The 24,208-nt window shown below is 52.0% G+C and overlaps 1 protein-coding gene across 1 annotated transcript in view; it reads left to right on the forward strand.

The window, feature by feature from the left end:
- Nucleotides 1–904: 904 nt before the first annotated feature.
- The window catches only part of PODXL (podocalyxin like), a 43,006-nt gene continuing 19,702 nt past the window's right edge, over nt 905–24,208 (forward strand). The window contains exon 1 of the mRNA XM_080932526.1: nt 905–1,202. Within this exon, the coding sequence (XP_080788652.1) occupies nt 1,121–1,202 (82 nt within the window). The 5' untranslated portion in view covers nt 905–1,120. The remainder of the gene's footprint in view (nt 1,203–24,208) is intronic.

Raw genomic sequence — 24,208 nt, forward strand, 5'->3', positions numbered from 1 at the left:
CAAAGTATTTTTCCAGACTAGTCTCAGAGGCAAGGCTGCTATTTACCACGTAAGGGATCTTAAACAACTTTTTTAACCTTTTTTTTTTTTTTAAACTCAATTTTCCTGTCTGCAAAACGAGGCTTTAAAATGTGACTGCCGTGAAGAGCAAGCGAATTGATACGTGCAAAGCACTTAGAACGCAGACCCGCACTAATTAAACGCTGAAAATTTTGCCTTAAGAGAGTCACATCCATTTGTACATCGGTGGGATAGGTTAAGCAGAAACTGGGTCCAGATGATACAGGGCTCATCCCGGAGCACAGACTTGCTCGGGGATTGCAGGCGATCCAGGCACCTGCTAGGCAGGGGACCTGCTTCCTTGGCTCTGCCGCAGAAGGCGCTGAGGTCTGGGGGCCTGGGAGGGTCGGTTCTTAGAGGAACGTCCAGGCAGGGGATCTGTGCCTGCGTGTAAGGGCGGCGGCGTGAAGGAGGATCCCGGCCGATCCCCTGCAAAAGCAATGCGTAGGACATCGGCGGCAGGGACTGTCAGACAGAGTGAGTCCCTGGCGAGCGCACAGGCGAGCACACACGGCATAAGCACAGATCCACAGGCACACACACGGACGCACGCGCGCGCGTACAAACAAACACACCACACACACACACACACACACACACACACACACACACACACACACACACACAGAGCCCTGGACCGCCAGCCCCCGCTCCCCCGCCCGCCGCCCTCTAGGGCGGAGTTTCCTCCTCTGCTTATTGTTCGCAGCCCAGCGCCCGCCCCGCCGCCGCCCCGCCCGACCCCGCCGGCGCTGTGGGCGAGCTCCTGGGGGAGGGGGCGAGGCCAGCGCGGACAGGACGGGGCGGGAGTCGTCGCCGCAGCGTGCGCAGGGCCGCAGCCGCGCTCACACCGCTCGGGCCGCAGCCGCCTTCGCTCCCCGCTGCTGGCTCCGCGTCTCAGTCCAGCTCCGCGGCAGGCAGGAGGAGCCTCCGGGTCGCGACTCCGGAGTTCGCGGCTGTCGCCAGGCCTCCCCGAGCGGCGCCGTCGCTCCAGCGGTCCTGACGCCCGACCCTGCGCCAAGTGCCGCAGCCACCTGCTCCGAGTCCCCGGGCGAGCACAACCATGCGCCCCACTCAGACGCTGTCCGCGCTGCTGTTGCTGCAGCAGCTGCTACTGTCGCATCCATCTCTCTCCCAGAGTGTTGGTGAGTGAACAACCGCGGCCCTGCCGCGACCCTTGGTCATTCCCCTCCGACCCAAGCCTGGCGAGGCTCCTAGGAAACCGGCTGCACCGCGTGGTCGGACCGCTTGCAGCCTCTCCCGCGTGGCCGCACGCAGAGTCCTGACCTTGGCACCATCCACGCCCCCTCCAAATTGGAGAACGCCGCAGGTGCGGGGCCAGATCGTGGCTTTACCCCTAGTCCTCACTGGGATAGAATGAGCTGGAACGTGTGAGGTTGTTAAGGGGACACGTGGTGGGTTCTCTGGAGAAAGGGTAGGGGGAACTTTGGCTTGCTGGGAGGTCTCAGATTCCCGCGGGACCACCAGAGTGCGATTTCTCTTTCTCGTGATCAGGGACTGTATTGCGAGGTCGTTGAAACTAAGCAAAGCGACAAGCTAGTTGCACAAGAGGAGGTCCCGAAGCCCCTAAGTGCCCACGCGTGCAGCGTGCTTCTGGTCCATGCGCTTTTTCTTAAGCCTGTCCCGGGATGGGTGGAGCAAGTGCTCCTCCATCCACGGTCCCAGAGTATGGTTCAGTGGGGACCTTGCCTACGTGTTGGCACAGGACCGGATCCTTTCTCAGAGCCTGGCCTGGATGGTGGGCCCCTCCCACCCCTTTGTGTAAACAAGAAACTTCTTTCACAAATGAGATTTGAGCTGTGTCTTAGTAACACCTCAGGTACCCTTCTCCCATCAGACCTAGCTTGGGGACACTACCTTCTTTCCGAAGGTGGAATGTTACTTTGTGTTTGAGAGGTCAGGCAGTGTCTCCAAACCAGAGCAGGTGTCCCAAAGTCAGTGCCAAACAGCGGAGAGACTCAGCCCAGGAGAGAGAGGCACGTTTCATAAACCGAGTACCCTCTCCTTCCTGAACAGGTAGCTGCAGGGAGAAAGTAGTAGAGAAGGCGTTGCGGGTCAGTACTGTGGGGACCGCCCAGACGGAGAAGGGACTCTGTGGATGTGGGAGTTAGTGTTGGGGGACTGGATCCCGCCAGAGAACAATGAGGGATGGTGAGGGCTGGTCCTCAGAGGATGGAGGTTAAAGCCTCCTGGGGTGGCCGGGACTCCAGCAGGGCCTGAAAGGGAAGAAAGAGTATTCCACCGGGGGAAGGGCCTGAGGAGGGGTGCAATTGGAGAGAGATGGGAAGAGCTTCGAGGACCAGAGTCTACAGCTGCCACATCAGAAGGGGTGACAAGTTGTGGAGTGTGTTGACACTGTCATGGTACATCTTCACATGCAGTCTTTTGGAAGGGAAACCTCCTAAAACCTCAAAAGCCAGATGGGGCAGTTAGTCCACAGTGATTCTGATCTTAAAGAAGCGAAGCTTGAGATGATGCAGGGTATGGGAAAGGCCTTGCTGTCCTGTCCTAAGGGGGAGGGGATGCCTGGAGGCCATCGGTGAATGGCTCCCACCCTGGTCCCTGGACATCAAGGCTGGTGTTCTTGTCTGGCACCTGAGAACGGCCAAGGAACCGAGTCTGCTGAGAAGCCCTCTCCAGACTCTACCACAGGGATAGTCAGAGATCGACATGTGTGAACAGATGTGTCCGCAAACCTGCCCTTGTTCCAAGCAGTAAGTCTCTTAGCATCACTGAGCCCCGGATGCACCCCGAAATGTCACTTTTACCGTATGTGGCAATATACCGGCATTCTTTAACAGTGTTTGGTGACAAGGAGAAAACAGTGACAGCAAACTGATTATGATGGTGGTGGATTACATCCCGAGTTAAAAAAAAAAAAAAGGCTTGGGGGGCAAACCTGGGATTGGGTTAGGCCAGCCCCCTTAGGGTCGCCAGCCATGCCTCCCCCAGCCCCACCTCAGTGGGTGGAAATCTGTGATGAGATGCAATACTGTGCCAGTGTCTGTAACAAAGGAATTACCCGACCAGCCCTCCAGCTTTCCTCCCTAGCCAGCGGCTCCAGCACGCCCTAGAGGTAAACAACCTTTATCCTGGGATTCTTTCTGTGCTTTTCCTTTGCCACCGGGCAAGTCAGACCTTTGCACTCCACTTTTCTTTCTGTAAAGTAGAATGGAAGAACAGATGGGGGTCTTGGGGACCTGTTCCTATTGTAGATAGCTTGGCTTTCACGGTCCTTGGCTAATGAAAGGAGAGACAGATTTAGTCCTCTCTGGCAGATAGCCGTTTGATGGATAAATTCGGGGCAGGAACAAGGAGGGTTGACAGCTTGTGTGCCTGTGGACGAGGCAGTGTACTTTCCAAGCCTCAGCTTCCTCCTGAAGTGATCACAGACCTGCTTCTGCTTCTTCGGTTGTCTTCAACTAAGGGTAACAGGTTTAACATTGTAGCCAACTCACCAGTACCGGCCTTTGGTACTGCCATGAACTGAATGGGCGCTTGAGGGGCCCAAGTGAGATTCTGCTGACGGGTGTCATTGAGTGGCAGTCCAAGTGTGACTGCTTCCTACAGGCTGCCTTAATGAGCCCAGTGTGGGCTGTGAAGAGCTTCCTGGAGTGTTTTTGTATGGAGATTTTAAAATAAAGGATCTGCGGGGGGGGGGGGGGGGGGGGGGCTCTTCCCTGGGTCACTAAGCCAGGATGAATTGTAGGGAGAAGCAGGCTGGGAGATCGGAGCCACTCTGGGGAGTTTGAGGTAGGCTCTGTGAGGAATTCTGTAGGGGAGGGACCCAGCCTGTGGGCTGAAGGGAACATTCCAGAAGTGGGGAGGGGGCAGGGGTTTTCTGACAGGATTGTTTCTGAGGTATTCATCCACAGAGGTAGCCAAGGACTGAAAGCAGCAGTCACTAAAGGCCACGTGGCTTCAGGTGGGGTGTGGCCTCCCGAGGTGGGACAGAGACCTGTAGTTTAAAGTCCTCAGGAAGTCACCCTGCCTACGTGGAATGTTAGATTCAGGTGTAGAGACCCTGAGAGTCTGCCTGCCTCTCTTCCTGGGGCCCCTCCATCCACACGGAGGCGACCTTTGGAAACTGAGGGGGAGGGACCATGGGGTTAGAGTCCCCTGGAGAGGAGACTGTTGACTGGGTTATCTCTTGGCCTGCTGTGCCTCTCCAAAGGTAGATCCCTCAGGGAGCCGGAATTTTGTTCTGAGCATGTGCTCCTTGGCTGTTGGCTGTTGACCTGAAAGGGAATCCAGGCCACTTGATTCCTGGGCTTCAATGTCTACCTAGTGGACTCTCTTTGCAGTTGTGAGCTAGAAGCCAGTCTCTGCTCCAGCCAGTGCTGCTCTCCATACCGGAGCCAGGATGAAGCTGCCCTGCTTACCTACCTGAGCTAGCCTGGAGACCCAGCCGACTTAGAGCTGGGAGGTTCTTATCTGTGCCCAGAGTGTGTGAGGCAGGGCAAGGAGCTCGGTTGGTACGGCTTCCTGTCACAGCCTGTTCCCAGGAACATTGTGGGACAAGTCTTTCTGTCGTGCGTCTCATCCACTTGTGAGGCTGTGAAAGATCCAAAGAAATGTCAGATCTGGGATCATGACTCTCAAGGCCACAGAAGCCCAAGTGTGTTCTTTAGGTAAAGACTTCAAAGCTGGATGTGATGGAACATGTCCGTAGCCCTAGCATTTGAAATGAGGGAATCTCTCCGTCCCAGACCAGCTACATAGTGGGACCATGTCTCCAAAAAAAATAAATAAATAAAATAAAACAAATAAATAAATAAAAAAAGAACGCTTTCAAGAGAATAATCTAGTTAAGAGATACATTATGGGATGGAGACATGTTTGAACTCTCAGTTCAGCTCCCAGCACTGAACAAACCAGGCACAGTGGCACGAGTCTATAATTGAAGCACTTGGGAGGCTGACGCGGGGTCATCAGAAGTTGAAAGTCATTGGTTTCATAGGAAACTGGAGGTCAGCCTGAGACACATGAGACCCTGTCTCAAAAAGCAAAACATTGTAAGGAACTTCTCGTTTGCAGTAATGCTCAAGATAAGGCTCCTTTAAGGAGCAGCCCTCGGCTTGGGTGAAGTGGAATCCAGGAACCGAGAAGGGGGCTCAAGTGGTAGAGCGCCTGCCTAGGATACACAGTCCTGAGTCCAGTCCCAGTGCCGCCGGAAGTGAGCACAGTACACCTATAGTCCTAGTATGGAGGCTGAGGGAGGGGGGAGGGGAGGGAGGAGAAGAGTAAGTTCTGGGTCATCTTGGGATACAGGAGACCCAGATAGAGGTGTAGACCAAGGAGGGGGGACATGGCCTGTTTTTTGGATATTCCCAAGGGCTTGGCAAGAGACAACCGTGTACGGGTGTGTGTGGCTGCAGAGCCGAATTCAGCCTTTTTGGTTTTATTTCTCTTCTGGGGACTGGAGGAATTTAGTGAAGGCTGACTAGTATAGCGTTTAACCAAGTCTGTCTCTTCCTGTCTGCTATCAAGGTAACCGAAGCTTGGTGTCATCTGGCCAGTCAATGCCAGTCACAAAGCTGGAGGCCTCAGTTGTGATTGTGTATGCCAGTGTCCCCAGCAGGCCCGAGAGCTCCTGTGACATCCAGCATGCAGCCAGTCCCTGCAATAAACAGGTGGTCAGAGAAATGCTCATGGGAGGAGTGGCCTCATCGCTAACTTTCTAATCCTCATCTCTGAATCTGAGACACAGGCCCACCACTATGTCACTGCGCTGGCTTCTGGGCCACTGGTTCTTCCTTTCCTTCTTCTGTTCCTACCCTTTCGGCACATACCACCCTCTCTCTTCCTCTGTACCCTCATCCCCCTCAGGTCAGCCACCTCACACTTCCCTAGGGCCAGGGTGCAGGGTGGCACCCTGTCCGCCAATTGTCATAGCCGGAAAGCTGCAGGCCCCAACCCAAGGGTAGAAGATTGTGAGGAGTGATCTAGGCTTGCGTTCAGCACCAGCTTGTGGGAGGCCCCTTCAGGAACCGGGCCCCTGAGGGCTCTGTGACAACGAGGGGCCTCTGGCTGTGTGAGTTCAAACCTCGAAACTGACTGGTCAGGGTAGACAGGGCCATACTGTGACAAGGCCCAGGCGTTCTGTGATCCCTACACACACAGCCAATGTCTGAGGTCTCCATTGTGGAGCTCAAACCTGCAGAACCAGGCCTGACACGCAAGGCCCTTGAGGCTCCATCTAACCGGGCGCCCCTGCTGCCCTCTGAGAGCATCCCCAGAGCGCTAAAGCTGAGAGAACAGCCACTGGGTAGCCTCTATTGCTGTGCATTCCAGAGAAGGGGAGTTGAGACACAAGGACAGAGTCCCTCTGTCACCTAACCATGTCTTCCGTCAAACGTTCTCAGGCTCCCCGCTTCCCACTTCAACCCTCTTTTATTTCTTAGGCAGTTCCACAGAGCTCCAGCTGGCCTGGAGCTCTCCTGTAGCCAAGGAGGGCTTAGATTGCCTTATTCTCCTGCCTCCGCCTCTAGGTGTGTATCACTATGAGCAACACTTATACACAGAGTTAGAGATAGAATGCAAGGTTTCACGCATGCTAGACAAGCATTCTCCCAATTGACCCACACCCTGCCCAAGTGCCACCTTCTTGAGAGAACTTTCCAGGAGATATAACTCACCCCCCCCCTCATTTTCTTCCCCTGATGTTCTATCCCATTGCATGCCTCCTCCCCCTCCCTCCCTCCCTCCTTCCTTCGGTTTTCAACCTGTGGGTCCCGGCCCTTTAACCGGGGTTGCAGGTCAGATCTTCTGCATATCAGATATTTACTTTACGATTCACAACAGTAGCAAAATCACACTTATGAAGTAGCAACAAAAATAGTTTTATGGTGGGGGAGGTCACCACAACACGAGGAACTGTATTTTAAAGGGTTGTAGCTTTAGGAAGGGTGAGCAAAACTGCTACCCTGTGTCATGAGGGCAGACACTTTTGTTAGGACTGTAGCCACAGCCTCTAGAAAAGTCCCTGGCCCACAGTAGATGTTCAATAAATACTTGCTGAGTGGCCGAGGAGCTGGTTTGGACTCTGAAGTCTCGTGCACCAGCTCTGTACCCGTCACTGCTGACCTGAGTGCAGAACGTGGAGGTGCCAGGCAGGAGCGGGCCCGGGATCTGGGAGAAGCAGACGGGTGAGCTTAAACAGGAATGGGGAGACTCCAGGAGAACCACAGGACTTCAGCAGCCTCAGGTCTCCCGTGTGGCTGTGTGGTCCTCATCCTAAAAGTCCGGAGTAGAGACAGCGTCTAAGACAAGTTGTATTGTTCTCATATTGAAAGTTCAGAGCACTACCATGTCGGTTCTGCCACATCAGCCCACAGTCCTATGGTCCATGAGAGGATCCCACTGTCAGGAAAAAAGGAAGAAGTGAGAACACCACTGTAGCTCCTTCTTTGAGGGCATCTACCCGAAACTGTGCATGATTTTTCCAAGAGCATTTTGTGAACTGAACTTGATCACATACTGATGTCTAACAGCACGAGATCAGGAAAGAGCGTTTTCCTTTGGAAAGAGGCACTTTTATTTGAGCACACATAGTTATGTTATAAAGAAGCAGAGATGGGGACCGGGTAGGGGCCTGGCAAGCCCCACTGGAATGCTTGTGGACACATGAGCTCCAACTGTGCAGAAGCGAAAGCCAGTTAATTGGTTTCTCCTTGGCCTTAGGCATTGATGCCTCTGATCTCAGTGCGGCCTGAATTTTGGGGATCCTAGGTGTGGGGTATTGAGGGGGAAGAACCTTTTAAGACAGAGAAGCCAGCTCCCCCATCCAGACTCCTCTCCCCTCAGCTAGGCCACTGAGCCAGTTCTGAAATTCCCCATGATCTGCATGCTAGCTGGGGCAGGCATAGGGGAAGACCTGGGTTCCTGCACTGGCTTCTGGATAGGACAGGGATATCTACGCATACATGTGCATGAGTAGACCACACACTAGACACTCTCACCACACCATTTTCCCTCATGTTTCCCATAGATACATGTATGGGCAGAGGGCAAACATCCTCTTAGGAGTCCTGCACCAAACTGCACCTAGGTGGGCACGGCTGTGGCTTCAGGAAAATCCGGATTGACAAAATGCCAAAAGATGGGGGAGAGCGCCCCCTAGGGTCTCTGTGTTGGGAGGTGAGAAACAGCTGGAGCTGTTGGACTTATAAGCGTGGTAGAGGTGCTCTGTGGAGTTTCCTAGAGGCTAGCTACCAAGAGCTTGGGGGGAATACCTGAAAAAAAAATTAAGAGTTTTCTTATAGTTTTCATCTGGGGGGCAGGTTTGTGTCTATCCATAACCACATTTGTCTGTTCTGCATGAGAGTTTCTTAGAGAAAAATGTTTACTGTCTGAGAGGTAAATGGAGATATCCTGATACAATATCCCAGACTTTGGACTTACAGGTTTGGGATTTAGCCTTCACTTTGCCTCTTACTTGCTAGCCCGTGACTTTGGACTTGCTCCAGGGCCTTGGTTTCCAGTCAGTGTAATGAACCCATTCCCCAGCAGTGCTGGTCAGACAGTGTCACAGGAGTGGTGTGTGTACCGTGTGGTGAAGCATTAGTGTATTTTGGCTTTATTCATTCCTTTTCTCAGGGACGGTCCCAGGCTGTTGTGGGATGTAATTAGATAGATCCTGCTCCCGGCATCTTCCACCCATGGTAACTTCATAGGTCAAGCTTTCTCCTTCAAGGCCCAGGTGATCATCTCGTGGGCAGGTTATGTAGGGCCACCGTTTGAGGGTTAGTTACAACCCCAGATAAGAATGTTCAGAGGAACTGGGCTTCATAGGTTCTAACCCCACCTTCCTGGTTCCCACCCAAATATTTCTCACCTGAGCCCTGGGCAGTGGGTGCTCTCCTCACCTTTAGGCACTACTGTCAATATAGGTTTTCCTGAAGCCACAGGTGTGCTGACCCTGGGAGCCCCCAAGGTTGTGGTCTGGACTCTCATGGTCCCTCCCAGGATAAATGCTCATGTGATTGGCTGGTAGTTTCCCCGGCCAGTTCTGTATAACTCCCGTTTCAGTTCTGCTGAGCAGCTTTCTTCCTGGTGTCAGCCCGGCCTTCCCAGACTCCAGCTCCACTTTCCAGTGGCACTGTCTGCCATCTAAGCATGGTGCGGTGGTGGGCTTTTGGGCTTCCAGCTCCACAGCTTCCTGCTCTGGCATTCGGGTGGGGCAGGTAGAGGATGGAGAGGAAGATTCATGCACGGCAGCCCTCCAGCTGAGAGTCTGCAGGGATGGGCGGAGAGGAGGGAATATTTTCTCACAGATCTGTGTGTCCAGCATTGCATTTGGGATACCATTGCATGCCTCAGTTTACCCAAGTGGTAAGTAAGGGCTGGCATCCTAGGGGACTGTTTGTACTTTCACGGTGCATACAGCTAACTGCTTACCAAAGTGGAGAGAACACTTAGTGGCCCCTCCAGGTTTAATAGACTGGCTCTCAGCAAATGCTTGCTCAGGGAGTTAAATTCGCATCCTATGATTAAAGGGAAACCATGAGGCAAATTTGGAGAAATGCCACGTATTCTTTCACTTCATTGAGGCTCAGTGCCAACCAACCAACCAACCAACCAACCAATCAATCAATCAATCTACATCCCTTCACCGACCCCCCCCCCCCTCCAGTGTTTTTGAGATAGGATTTCTCTTTGTAGCCTTGGGCTGTCCTGGAACTTGCCATGTAGACCAGGTTGGCCTCAAACTCAGAGATCCTCCTGCCTTTGCCTCTGAGTTCTGGGGCTAAACGCATGCACCACCATCTCTGACTCTAAATACAGTCTCATGTTTCCATTCCTACTGACCTCACTATAGCTCAGTACCCCTCATATTTTATAGCATTGAGTAGAAAATAACTGTTTATATCGCTGGCCATAGTAGCACGTGCCTTTAATCCCAGCATTTGGGAGGCAGAGGCAGGCAGATCTCTTACAAATTTGAAGCCAGTCTGGTCTCCATAGCGAGTTCTAGGCTAGCCAAGGTTATATATGCAGTGAGACCCTGTCTCTACGCACGCACGCACACACACACACACATACACACACACACACACACACAGCAGGCGGAAGGTGAGAACATAGATTTTGTACTCAGGCTCCCTCAGGACAGTTGGGGACAGGAAGTGTCTCCTTGCTTAGTCTGACAAGCTGTCTTCTGTACAAGTTCCAGACAATCTGTGACGACCTGGACCATGCTGTAAAGGCCTCAGTGAAGACACTTTTATTTAGGGGTGCCTGAGAAAAGAGAAAATGAACCCCAGGCAGCTCTTCCAGAGGGTTTCTAGAAAATCATGTGGGAGACTGGGTTTATGAAGGTGTTTGAACCAGGTACATGGGAACAAGTTAAGTCTTTGTACTGGCTGGTTTTGTGTCAACTTGACACAAACTGGAGTTATCACAGAGAAAGGGGCCTCAGTTGGGGAAATACCTCCATGAGATTCAGTTGTCAGGCATTTTCTCAACTAGTGATCAAGGGGGAAGGGCCCAGCCCATTGTGGGTGGTGCCATCCCTGAGCTGGTAGACCTGGGTTCTATAAGAAAGCAGGCTGAGCAAGCCAGGGGAAGCAAGCCAGTAAGTAACCTCCCTCCATGGCCTCTGCATCAGCTCCTGCTTCCTGACCTGCTTGAGTTCCAGTCCTGACTTCCTTTGGTGATGAACAGCAATGTGGAAGTGTAAGCTGAATAAACCCTTTCCTCCCCAGCTTGCTTCTTGGTCATGATGTTTGTGTAGGAATAGAAACCCTGACTAAGACAGTCTTGGAGCACTCTCTGGGTGTTAGCCAGGCTTGGTCCTTAGTGGGAAGTGCTATTAAAAGGGTTGGGGTGAGGGGTGGGATGCAGTTTAGTTGGTAGAGTACTTACAGGGCACCAAGCCCTGGGTTTGATCTTCCCTATCACATAAGCCCAGCAGCGCATCAGCCTGGCTGTGAGAGAGCATATACCTGCGATCCCAGCACCGGGGAGGTGGGCACGAGATCAGAAGTTCAAAGTTCACCTCGAAGATGGCCGAATCTGCATGAGACCTTGTCAGACAAACAACTGGCTTTGTGGACCCTTGTTTCTGGTGTTTGATCTTTTGCCTCCATTGCTGACTAACACTTTCCTGGTGGCTCCAGTTTCCCTTGCCTCCTTCCCCAATTCCTGTAACACCTCCCAGGTATCTGAGGTCCCAGGTGTCAGAGGGGAGGGCCATTCTGGAGCATGGAGACTTGCTTTAGAGCTGGTTAAGCAGGGCTCAGGCTAAGCCAAACAGTAGCTACCGGAGCCAATGGCTGGCATTATCTTTCCCAGCCAGCCCCCCCCCCAGTATGTCCCTCTCCCAACTGCGGCAATGACAAAGAGTGCCTGGTGCAGAAGCAGGTTCAGTCCCCACCCCAGTCGGAGTGCAAACAAAGTGTGTCCATTTCAGTGTGTCCCTTCTCTCCCTGCCTTGAACTGTTGGCTCACAGTCCAACCAGGAGCACCCCACATTCGCTTTTCGTAAGGCCAGCCTGGTTCTGGCTTTGTGGCTTCAGAGGGCTAAGGCCCTAGAGGGCCTGGGCTGTGGCTCGGGAGAGGCAGGGGATGGGACCCCACTGTCTGTTCTCCTTCCCCTGAGCTGCCTGGGGTGGGATGGAGGTAGGTACTTAGGCAGGACATTTCCTGAGTTTACTCCCTCAAGCTCTGGGAGAACCTGAGAGCTCTGTCCTTTGTGCTCACAGATCATTCAGTGATGGATTCCAGTACACCTTAGGACACCCACAACAACATGGCAGCCACAGCTCCCCCTGGGTCCTCTGTGGCTGCTCATGTGTGCCGCCCGGGTATATGTGGCAGAGGGGAATGGTTGGTAGGGAGAATAAGGTCCTGGGAGCTCACGGTTGCACGGTAGAGCAGGGGAGAAAGAAGGCTGGCTTGTAGAGAGGGTGTTCCACCTGGACAGACAGACAGCGTGAAGTCTGCTGGACTCGGGTTTTCTCGTCTGCAAATGAGGAACCATTGGAGCAGCTCTCAAGGTCTTTTCAGATTGCTTCAACCTACCTGATGGTTTGACTTCATGTGTGGATACACCCAAGGAGAGGGATCTAGAACATGCTGTATTGATACTCTGGCTGACTGTGGATGTCTTCAGGGGACGTCTCTTAAAGGCAGTGACCTGCTCAGGACAGTCTGGGGTGCTGCCAACCCCTGCATCACAGTAAAGGACACAAGTGCCTGCCCATGATGTCATGGAAGCCTCCCTCCTTCTCAGTGTGGGTCAGATGAACCCCTTCTATCTGTCCAAAAGCTAGAAGAGACAAGAGCTGGGGTTGGCATCCAGGGCTATTCATGTTTCAGGCAAGGATAAGCTGTATTGGCACAAGGTTTCTAGGTGGCAAACAAAAGCGACTCCAGCCCTCTGTCGGAGGCTAGTCAGTTGTTGGGGTGGCGTCAAGTGGTAGCCAGGGTCCCCAGCTCTGGTAGGACTGTGAGATGCAGAGGAAAAATAATGCCAAGGGTAGGACTTAGAGGTTTGCATCCCTGATACGTCAACTTCCCCGGGCCCTCTGTAACTCCAGCTATGTGTGTTCATGTGTGTTGTGGGGGATGTGTGCTAAGGAGCATGGTAGGCACGGGAAGGAGAGATCAGTCACCTGAGCTCAGTTCAGTGTGATAGATGAATGTCAAGGTCTGTTAATGAGCTGTGTTCAGAGCTTCCATTCCCTAGAGTTTATTGAGACTAAAAGTACCTAGTTACTGACTATGGGGCACTGTGAACTTAGCCACAGGCTGCCCTGCTCAGTGGCTTACTGCCTGTCGTCTGGGCATATCACCCTGTCCCCACAGAGACCAGGCTCAAAAGGATGTCAGTACAAGCTGAGGACCTGCTTGTGCTGTTGGTCACTCCGGAATGGAGGACTCTTGGTGTGGCGCTGTCTCTACTTTCCCAATGGGAACAGGAGGTGGTAGGGTAATAATGGTTTTTGCTTTGCAGTCATAGCCTTGATTTTAGAGCGGCCTCACACATGTGAGCCATAGAAAAGCTCACAGAGGAGGTACCTGGGCTCTGCAGCTACTTATAGGGAAGTTAACTGGAAATGTAAGAGAGCAGAGATGGAGGTGTGTGTGTGTGTGTGTGTGTGTGTGTGTGTGTGTGTGTGCGCGTGTGCGTGCGCGCGTGCATGGGGATTCTGGAAAGGGATGGAACAGTCCCTGCCCACCTCAAGGCAAACTTCAAAAGCAATCTCCAGTGATCTCAGCCTGGCCCTTCCCGTGACTTGGGAAACTTCAGAAGGAACATTCAGTGCAGCTCTCAATTCCTAGGAAAGGCGGAGCTGTAAAATAGCCCTGTCCTGTATGTGTGTGTGTGCATTGTGCTCGTGTATGTGTGTGTGTGTGTGTGTGTGTGTGTGTGTGTGATTTCCAGTGGCTACCTGGAGAAAGTAAGCTTCCTAGACTAGCTCTGACTCTCCAGTAAGATAAGCCTTGGTTATAAATGGACGCAGCTCTAGTGGCTTAGTTACAGCCATTGGCTTGGTTTGCTCGCTCCTCACCCACTCCCAAAGAAGACCAGACTCTGCGCCCTGGTGGGTGGTCACTGGGGTGCTGAAGAAGCCAAGCCTTAGCAAAGTGGTTGCCCCCAGACCACTGTGCCCCAAGTACAGGAGTGGGGAAGGTGTGACAATGAGAGTTATTCTTCAGCCAGAAGCTCACGGGTGTCTTTCCTGGAAGAGGGACTTGACTTGCGCAGCACAGAGCACACAAACCTGGGAAATCTGGACAGCGTCACTTGAGGTCACTTGTGGTCACTTGTGGTCATGACCCCTGGCTTCCACCTGATGAAAGGCAGCCATTCCCAGGGAAATTCACAGGCTCCATTCTCCGGATGGAACTTTCTGGTTCCCAGAGCCTGCTCCACAGCTGGGAATGCAGGACTTCCCTCTGGCTTCAAGCCTTTGTGTCAGGTCAAGAGTGGAGGTTGGTCCCTGGCAGAGGGTTCCAGGGTCCACTTCAGAACTGTACACATCTGGCCGTGTCCGACGGACGAGGTGGCGTGGGAATGATACCGCGCCCCCCTCAGAACAATATTTATCGAGGATGTTTTTGACTGAACTGTGAAGGGAAGAGGGCCAAATGCACACGCGCTTTGACTCTGGAAGTGTGAGTGTGCCCAGGATCCAGTCCTAGGCGCTCTGCTGGGAGGACCCAGCACCACAGTGAGCCCATACCAAGTGCCCCGCCCAGCAGCCTGAAAACCAGTGGAGCGCTTGGGTCGCCTGGGTTCCAGCCCAGCTGCCTCACCTGGCTGGGAGACTCGTTCCACCAGGTCTGTAGTCTGCTTCTCCTCATATGTAAGGGAAACAAAGTAATACAGCAATGGTCTGGCCGATATGAGAAGGCTTTAGTAAAGAAGCCTTGGTTAAGTTTTAAGAGGTAAGCTTTATTTTGTTTTAGGTTTGGGTTTTTTGTTTTGTTTTAAACATGATTTTTTTTCCTGCATAGTCCTGGCTGTCCTAGAACTTGTTCTGAAGACCAGGTTGGCCTCGAACTCAGAGATCTACCTATCCCTGAGTTCTGGGACTAAAGGTGTGTGTCCGCACTGTCTGGCAAGAGGTAGCTAGCTAGGCTTTATAATAGGGGGATCAATGGAAAATTGCATTGTATGAGAGAGAGAGAGAGAGAGAGAGAGAGAGAGAGAGAGAGAGAGAGATATCGAGAGAGAGAGAGACAAAGAGAACACCTCAGCCTTGGAGTCTCTGCGGTCACTGTATATTAAGACATACACATTGTCTGGACTGGACCATGCACTAGTTTCCCCAGCCCACAGTAGGGTATTGAATCCTGCCTGGCTCCTCTTGCCTCCAGTCTGTGGATTTGAGAGTCTGTTGCTTTCCTCAAGGTATATACTTATTTCTTCTCTCTCTCTTTCTCGATCTCTCTCTCTCTCCCTCTCTCCCTCCCTCCCTCCCTCTGTCCCTCCCTCTGTCCCTCTCTTTCTTGTATGTTCATTTTGACCCATGGTTGTCAGACAGGAAATCAGGTTCTGGGAGACCCCTGCTCATGTAAATCTCAGGTCTTCCCTTGCTTTCTCTGTGGTGCCCATTGAAACTGCTATAACAGGGTGAAGGAGAGGCTCCTTTGGGAAACAGTTTTCCAGGCGCCGTCTTCTGTTGGCTTTGTCCAGCAACCTGTGTTGTCAGGTGGGAGGGAGGGAGGGCAAGGCAGCTGGGCCTCACCTCTGTCCCTGCCCACCGCTGGCAGTGGGCAGGCTGCTCCTGGGCACCTTGCCCAGACCAACTGACTGGGATTCACATGGCCAGCCACAGGCCAAGGGATTAGGAGGCCCTGTGAGGGTGCTGTTGAAGGATGCTAATGGCTCACTCATTTCTCCTCAGGAAGAGCCTGGCCCCTCCCCTTCTCCGGATTGCTGGACAGGCTGGCATCCTTAGATGAAGCTTCCAGTAGAGACCGAGTAGCTGTGACTGGCAGGGAAGCAGAGGCAGTGGGCAGCCTCACAGGTAGCAGCAGGGTAGATCTGGGCAAAAAATGGCATTCCAGACTCTCTTCTTACCCTCTCTGAGTCACAGCATGTTTCTAAAATTCCTGCTGAGGGCTCAAGAGTAGAGTTGGGATGAGATCTGGGACTTAACCTCCCTGGAGAAGCACCAAATGGGTGGGATATTGCTCATGCTGGGTCTATCCGAGATTTATCAGAAAAGATAGTGTGATCACCGAGCTGTGGCCCTAGCTAGCTAGGCCCCTCACCCTCAGCTTCTGAGTGAGCCTTAGAGCAGGCAGCTGGCTCCAGAGAGCTTGTTCTCTGTCCCTACCGCTGAGTGACAGTCAGAGGGTGTTGGGGCGGAGTTGAGTGGAGTGACCATGTGATGAAGACCTGACTCAGGCTGGGCCTAGTGTACGTGGGATGTTTCTTTATCCCTGCTCTGTGGGATCTCAGCCACAGGGCCTGCCAGGCCTGTCACCGGGCTGCACACACAGAAGTCCACACAGATGTCCATGGGACACAACCTGCAGTGTGCACTGCACTGATGTTTATAGTGGCCTGAAGTAGTCTGGAATGAAGGAGCCAGTCAGCGGCAGTAGGACCGTCCAGTCCAGGTCCGCTCCCCTGTCCTTAGTAAGATAATTAAAAGTGGAAGGCAGGAAAGACTATTGTGGCCACACTGGAAGAGGGTGGGGGCAAACAAAGAAATCCAGCCTGTCTTTGGGGTTCTGAAGTGATGGGCACCTGAGCGGTGCTGGTTCCGGTGTAGTCCTGCCCACCACTTACCCATCACTGGGTTTCAGTCATCCAGTTACTGAACTATAAGAAATCTCCCTGGGAGACAGGTTCTTTCTCTGGCCTGTGCCTAGACCTTCTCCCTGGGGAAATTCCCATTGCTTTGGGTCCATTGTTTGATGGATCGAGAGACAAGTATGTCTTTAGACTCTCTTAATTTCTGTCAGACCCCATACAGGATATATACACATAGGAGCGGGTGTGCTTGCACTGTGAAGCAATGCAAGGAGATACAATCAAAACCCATGAAGTGCCAAATGGTGGTGGTGGTGGTGATAGTGGTGGTGGTGGTGATGATGGTGATGATGGTGGTGGTGGTGGTGGTGGTGATGGTGATGATGGTAGTGATGGTGGTGGTGGTGGTGGTGGTGGTGATGGTGATGATGGTGGTGGTGGTGGTGGTGGTAGTGGTGGTGGTGGTGGTGGTGGTAGTGGTGGTGGTGGTGGTGGTAGTGGTGGTGGTGATGGTGGTGGTGGTGATGGTGGTGGTGGTGGTGGTGGTAGAGGAAAATTTAAAAAGGCACAATGACGCTGCAGATACAGGTTGGTCACAAGGTGCTTCACTAGCATGTGTGACATCCTGGGTTCAGTGATCTGCACCTTCTGCTTTGGGAGATGGAGAGAAGACAGTGCAGGCTTAAATAAAGGTCCAATGTTAGTTTTTGTGAGATGTGATGTGTCCTCTTTAATGCCCCCTCTCGTGTATGTGTGTGTGTGTGTGTGTGTGTGTGTGTGTGTTGATATGTCAAGGTATGAACCCTCACTATTCCAATTACATCATGTTGTCATACAGTGTGGCACATAATTCTGCACACTCAGCTGCACACCTTTCTATGCTGGGAACAGTGGGCCTAGAGACAGAGGTCTCTTAGAAACAGCTCCTCCAGCCACCAGGCAAGGAAGTGTCACTGACCCAGTATAAGCCAGGCCAAGTGGATCACTTCTTGGTTAGTCAAGCCTCTCTTCCCCAAATTGTCTACTGGAGTCAAAACCCCGTCTTGGTCACCCGAATGTGTCTTGGTTGGGGTTCTCATGAACATGGAGAAATGAGTCTGACCAGGCAGGGGATGACAGCACATAGCAGACTCTGCTGTGGTAGGAGGTGTCTGGAGGGAGCCTTCTGACTGAGGGTGCCACTCCTGAACTAGCCAGGTCTGCATGACTGAGGTTCAGCTGACAGTCCCTAGAAAAGGTCTCGCCTGACAGTAAAGGTGACATAGGAAACCAGGAAGCCAGGCGTCTCAATGGGACAGTTTGTTTTTTAAATTTGTTCTTCTCTCATACAACACATCTTGATCTAAGTCTCACCTCCCTCCAATTCTCCAAGTCCCTTTTCCCACCATGTCTCTCCCCCAGATCCGCTGCTCCTCCAGTTCCCTTCAGAAAGGGGAAGGCATCTTAAATGCCTTGGTGAACCCCTCCAAATAGAGGAAGGATTGTAGGAGTGAGAGGGGTTGAGGTCCCCAGGAGAACACAGCCCACAGAATCAGCTAAGCAGGGCTCACAGGGGCTCACAGAGACTGATTAGACAGTGGGAGTGGGGGTGTCTCTGACTCTTGCCTGCTCTGAGGACCCTTCCTCCTACTGGGTTGCCTCACCCAGTCTTGATATGAGTGGGACAGTTTTTAAATTAAGGGGGAAGAGACTATTGTGAGGTTTCCCTGGGACCCACACTGCCAGGCTCCAGTAACCTATCCTGGTGGGAAGGGAATCGGAAGGCAAATTAGGTGCAGTGACCTGGTGGAGCACTGGCTGACTGTACCCAGCCCTGATGATGTCAGCGGCACTGAGAGTCCCCTGAGAGCCAGGATGTATGGTCCCTGTTGGTACCCTCTCTGGAATACACTCAGTGTCTACTGGGACAGAGTACTGTGCAGAGGGCAGGTCTGCAAGGTGACGGGCACAGTCCCTCCCTGCCAAGCAGTAGGGAGTCCTGTTTCCTGTTGATGGTGACAGCGTGTGGAGGGAAGAATCCCATAAGGTCTCATTACAACACCTGCCACCCACCACCTAGGCCTGTTGCTGAGCTGTAAACGAATTTCAACTTCTCCCTTTATAGGGGGAGGGCTAGGCAACAGGTTGGCAGTTTTCTCGGGGGTTGAGTGTTTTCTCTGTTTGTAGGCGAGGCTTTGGCTCTGCCTCTAAAAGCAGGCTTAGGAGTGACACTGAGGCTCTAGGGAAATCATAACAAAATCTGAAGCTGGATGAAGACACAGCGTCAATCCCCAGACTCAGGAGAAATAGCACGTCCAAGGTCTGCCAGGAAATGCTTGGCTGTATGCAGTTGTAAATAAAGTTTTATTGGGATACATCCCTGCTCAATTAATTTACAGTATCATCTCTGATTGCCTTTGGGCTTACCCTGGGCAGAGTTGAGTGTTTGTGAGAAAAAGACTTTGTCACCCAAACCTTTGCTCTCCTCCTTTGCATATTACTGTGTCACAGTGGCTTGTCCCTCATCTGGGACCCTCCTTGACAGTACTGTCCCCCTTCCATTGTTAACTTGTCTCCTTCAGAAGCACTGGAGGGGACAACACTGTGAGGCACTTGTGGCCTGCACAGCTCTGCAGCAGGAAATAGGTAGGGACAAAATTGAGACTGGAAGTTGGAGCTGCCCCAGGCGTGGGGACACGGCTCATGGTAGCTGTGCCTTGTGAGCCCCCTGTTCTGGGTACTTGAAGCTAAGAGTTGTCATTCTGCCCTTCCTGCCCACTGCTCACTTAGATACAATGGGGAGAATAGAAAGTGGACAATTGCCTGGCCACACAGCGGAGACATGTGGCTGGGCTCCTTCCTACCCTCTTCCTCCGATTTAGTCTTATTGGGACCAAGTATGAATGTGTGGCCTATAGGAGCTGGGGTTTCCTGCGGAGGGAAAACTGAGCAGGCCCATGTGGGAAGCTGTCTTAGTCAGGGTTTCTATTCCTACATAAACATCATGACCAAGAAGCAAATTGGGGAGGAAAGGGTTTATTCAGCTTACACTTCCACATTGCTGTTCATCACCAGAGGAAGTCAGGACTGGAACTCAAGCAGGTCAGGAAGCAGGAGCTGATGCAGAGGCCATGGAGGGATGTTACTTACTGGCTTGCTCCCCCCGGCTTGCTCAGCCTGCTTTCTTATAGAACCCAGGTCTACCAGCCCAGGGATGGCACCACCCACAATGGGCTGTGCCCTCCCCCCTTGATCACTAGTTGAGAAAATGCCTTATAGCTGGATTTCATGGAGGCATTTCCCCAACTGAGGCTCCTCTCTCTGTGATAACTCCAGTTTGTGTCAAGTTGACACAGAACCAGCCAGTACAGAAGCTAAATAGACCAGCAGAGAGACCATGCCAGGGCATGGCCCACGTTTTCCGTGGCAGACAGAGTGTCCCTCCAAAGACAAAAGGACTTAATTACTGTTTGATTTGGACAAAGAGCCCTAGCTGCCGTGATAGTTAAGGTTTTTGAGATGGGATTGACTATGTGTGAGTGGGCTCTACATCCAGCCGCAGTCGTCTTTCTGAGAATTAGAGGGGGCCCTGAGGCTGAGCTGAGCATCGCTGGGAGCCACAGGGAAGGATGATGCTGTAGGGCTTCCGGAATTCACGCAGACACTGATCTCAGACTTTACTCTTCCAGACTGAATATGCTCCAGGGTCACTCCCATAGTTTTCTGCTTCTCAGAACCAGGCTGTAGGTCAGGGACCCAGGGAACAATGGGTCCTGGAGAAGGGAGGACTCAGACAGACCTCAGCTGCCTGCATCTGGACCTGCTTCCCCCAGGTTCTTCCTGGGGACCAGCAGCTTCTTTTGGGAAGCTAGGGTCTCACGGAGTGTCACTTTGAGCATCGAAGCAGGCAGCCCTTGGAGCCTTGCCTCCAGGGAGGCCCAGAGCAAGCCTTCCGTGGTGACTGTGTGACTCCAAGTTCCAGTAAAAGCTGACTCACCTGTGCATTGCATAGGGTTACACAGCACCACACCAGGAAATTGCTCAGATTCTGAGGGACCTTGGAAACTATCTGCGTGCTTCCCAGTGCCTGGGTCTCAGGGTCAGAGGCCAGGGCCAGGGCCTGTGTCCCTATCTCTGTGTGCTCTTTGATCCCACTAGCCAAGGAGGACTGCCTCAGGGTCCAGCTTGGTCTCTGTCCTCCATCCTTTCATTTAGCTGGAGGTGACAGCGTGGAGTGAGCTATGAGTGAAGGAAGGAGAGGCCAGGCGAGTGTCCGGGTGGAGTCCAGTCTTGCTGCCTTCCTGCCTGCCTTCCACACGCCCTCTTCCTGGGGCATTCTTCCCAGTTTCCTTTTCTGCTATTAATAGTGGAGTCAGTCCCAGGTCTGGGAGCAGCCAGGAACAGGAGGAAGCCAGCCCTTATGGGAGGTTTAAGCAGCACCCACCTCTCCCTGGGGAGGAGTCTGAAAGGGCCTTCTCTTGCTCCATCCTCCACCCTGCTGGGCAGCTACCCAGGCTGAGGTTACCTTTCCCCAGCAGGTATCTGCCAATCTCTGCCCTCTTCTCCATCCCTTCTATCTCAGGGCATCTTCTTGGATAATCGGAGAAACAGTCTGGCTCGTTCGCCGACCCTTTTCCACCTGCGCTTCATTCAGACATTTCCTTCCCACCCTCGAATCTCACCACTAGCCCTGAGCAGAATGCTGGTGTTCTAGCTACAGACTGCTGTCCCTCTGTTCCAACTCATTTGCAGAGCTATCCTTTGGTACTTGCTGGAGGTTGGTGCTAGGACCCTTCCGTTTCCCCACTTGGGCATACCATTTGCATACAGCCTGCACAGACCCTTCTATATGCTTCAAGGCACCCAGACCCAGGGATCTTTGTGGTGCATCATTCAGTGGAGTTGCAACTGATTTATTTTGTGTCTGCTTGTGTGAGCCTCATGTGCATTTCTGGTGCCCGTGGAGGTTGGAACAGGAGTTATAGATGGTTGCGAGGCTCCTTATGAGTGTTGGGACCTGGGAGGGCAACAAGAGTTCTTAACCACTGAGCTGTCTCCAGCCCACCGCGGCTCTAGGGAGGGCTGAGAACGCACCCACATCACTCACAGATACTGAGCTCTACAATCTGTCTCTCTTTAGCCACCTTGGGTTTCACTGGTCCCCTATCACAGCCCCCTGTTCTCCCCTTCCCTGTTGGTCCTTCCCCTCCACTTTCCCTTCCAGCTTCTAAGCAACTGACTCCTACTGGAGCCGAGGCACCCGGCTGACTCAGTCCATCTTATATTCACAAACTGTGATTTACTTTGCCACCAAATGCTACCCAGAATTCTCTCCCTTGTCATCTCAAAGATGGAGATGTCCCATATCTAGGGACCAATGTAGCTGTCTTTATATCTCAAAGACCAAGTGAAACAGTAGAAGACCAGTCACCAGTGCAAAAGAGGGTCCGGGCCTGAGCTGGCTCTTCCCAACTCCACCTAGAAACCCCAGCTGTGCCCTGCATCAGCCTCCACCAGGAGGCTTCCAGCTGCCCTGTGTCTCTGCACACCACATTCTAGCCTTTCCGGGACCCCCACACCCAGATGTTGTAGGCTCATGGCTCAGCAGCTATTCTTGCCTGAAAAATAGATGGCAGAAACCCTAGGTGTCTGTTCCCCACCATAGGTAACGATTACCCAGAATGCAGTGTTGGGATCTCTGTAAAGTTAAACAAGTGTTACTTAGTTTCTATCCCTAAGGATACATTTTGGCCATCTTGGAATCTTGTAATCAAGTAAATGTTGTTTTTCCTTGCCTTTGGAGCCTGGGCTCTCTATGAAGCCTGATTGGACTATTGTTCCAGCCTGCTGATGCTGGCTGGAACATGGGGTGCTTGCTCGTTTAGTTTTCAATGAGTTAGTACTTGTAAATGTAAAAATAAGTCACTTATGTTCCTGTTCTATAGTATGCAGGTATGTGAATACAATCCCATTTTATTACAACCTCCACTGATAAACATTTCTTATCTATATGGGCACAATATAAAACCAACCTTAGAGGTGTTTCTAGAACTACCTAGGGTAAGCATCGAGTGGTACAATCAAAAGTAGCAGGACGAGAGGCTTGCACATGCCTTACTTGATAACAGTGTCCTGTTTTGCAAAGTATTCGTGCAGATTTCCACTTATCCATATGCATTTAAAAAGAGATCAGTCTTTGAACTAACCTCACCAGCACTTTCCTCAGCCCTGGAGCTGACTTCGCACCGCATTCCTTTGCACGTGTGTCAGAACATAGTGGACAGTGGTTCTGGGTAGCAAATGGGGTTTACCTTTGTCCTTGTCTTCTGACCTTTACCCCATATTCTTGCCACCCACCCCTTGTCTGGACAAGTTTTGCTGACTAGGAGGCTACGCAATGACAAGCCCTCCTTTTATTTTTCATTTCCTTAGCTAGTGACAGTTCTTGATGTTCATGGCTTTTATGTGCCAAGAAAAAACAAAGGAAGACATTTTTATTTGGCTCATGGTTTCAGAGGGGTTCATGGTCACTTGGTTCTGTGAGTCTGAGCTGGTCGTGAGGCAGACCTTCAGGGAGAGGAGAGGAGAGAGGATACAGGGCAAAGATACACCCCTCCAAGGCACACCTGTGGTCATCTGCAGATCTACTTCATCTGGGGATCAAATACCCGGCGATAAGCCTTTGGGAGATATTGTCGAAAGAAGAGCATCCACAGCATGTCTGTTTTCTCTTGGGTTTGCAGACTTCCTAGAGGAGGAATACTGGACCCTTTGGGATCCTGTAAGATTTGATTCCCCCCCCCCCAGGTATTCATCCTGATGCAGTATTGTTTTCCAATGGCTCACATCTGGCTCCTCCATGTGGATTCCTCATCTGGCTGGTTTCTGTCTTTTGGGCTTGCTGTTTCTTGTTTTCTTCCTCACTTCTGGTATTACAAGATGTTCTGGGCTTAGCTTGCGGCCCGCTTCATCAGCAGTAGAAGCGCAGACCATTTCCCTAGGAGCTCTGGTTGGTACGTATTCCTGGTTGGTACGTATTTCATAAGGCACAGTCTGGACCCGGGCTGTGTGCTGCTGCTTTGTTGGACCCTCTAGGTGCTGCCACGGGCAGAGCAAGAAAACGTACAGTCACTTATGTTTATCCATCTTGCTGTACGCAACAGTTAAAGGATCTTGTGGGCTGGCAGATGGCTCCGAGGGTAAAGGTGCTTGCTGCCAAGACTGACACGGTGCTTAAACCTGGAATCACATGGTGGAAGGAGAGAAATGATTCCTGCAAATTGTCTACTGGCTTCCAAACTCATGCCCTGCCAACCCCTTGCCACACAATGAATGAGTGAATGACTAAAAGAACAAATGAGGTGTAAAGCCTTGAGTTCATACTGACATCTCTGAACTTAAGGACTTGTTTAGCTTCTTCATTCAACTCTGTTGCTTGTCTGCGACTTGTTTAAACAGTGACTTCTTTACTAAAATCCACAGAGAACCGTGGACTTTGTGTTTTATGTGGTAAAAGTTTGTGTTTCACCCAAAGGCATGGGTTCTGCATTTCAAACTGACTTTACCTGTAAAGTTGGACTGAACATTGTAATTAACGATAACACAGAAAACCTAGCTAAGTTCTCCCGCCTGCAGGGGGAAGTTGTTCCTCACAGCACGAATCGTGGCTGTGTGATTGATAGCTCTAGAATGTGGCTAACTTTATTTTCATGGACTTAACTGGTTCTGGGGTTTCCTCAGCATGCCACTTGGCTTAGTCTCACAATTTGCACCAAGGAAGCCACGCCTTTGAGGTGCTTGGCTCAGCACATTTTCATCCATCACCACAGCGCATGGCCGCTCCCCCTCTTCAGCCTCCTCTAGCCCCTTCTGTCCTCCAGCCCCACAGCTTGGCCTTGCATTGTATCACACAGGACTCGAACACTCTTTAACCTT

Source organism: Micromys minutus, assembly GCF_963924665.1.
Source record: "Micromys minutus genome assembly, chromosome: 18".
In the NCBI taxonomy this organism is placed as follows: domain Eukaryota; kingdom Metazoa; phylum Chordata; class Mammalia; order Rodentia; family Muridae; genus Micromys; species Micromys minutus.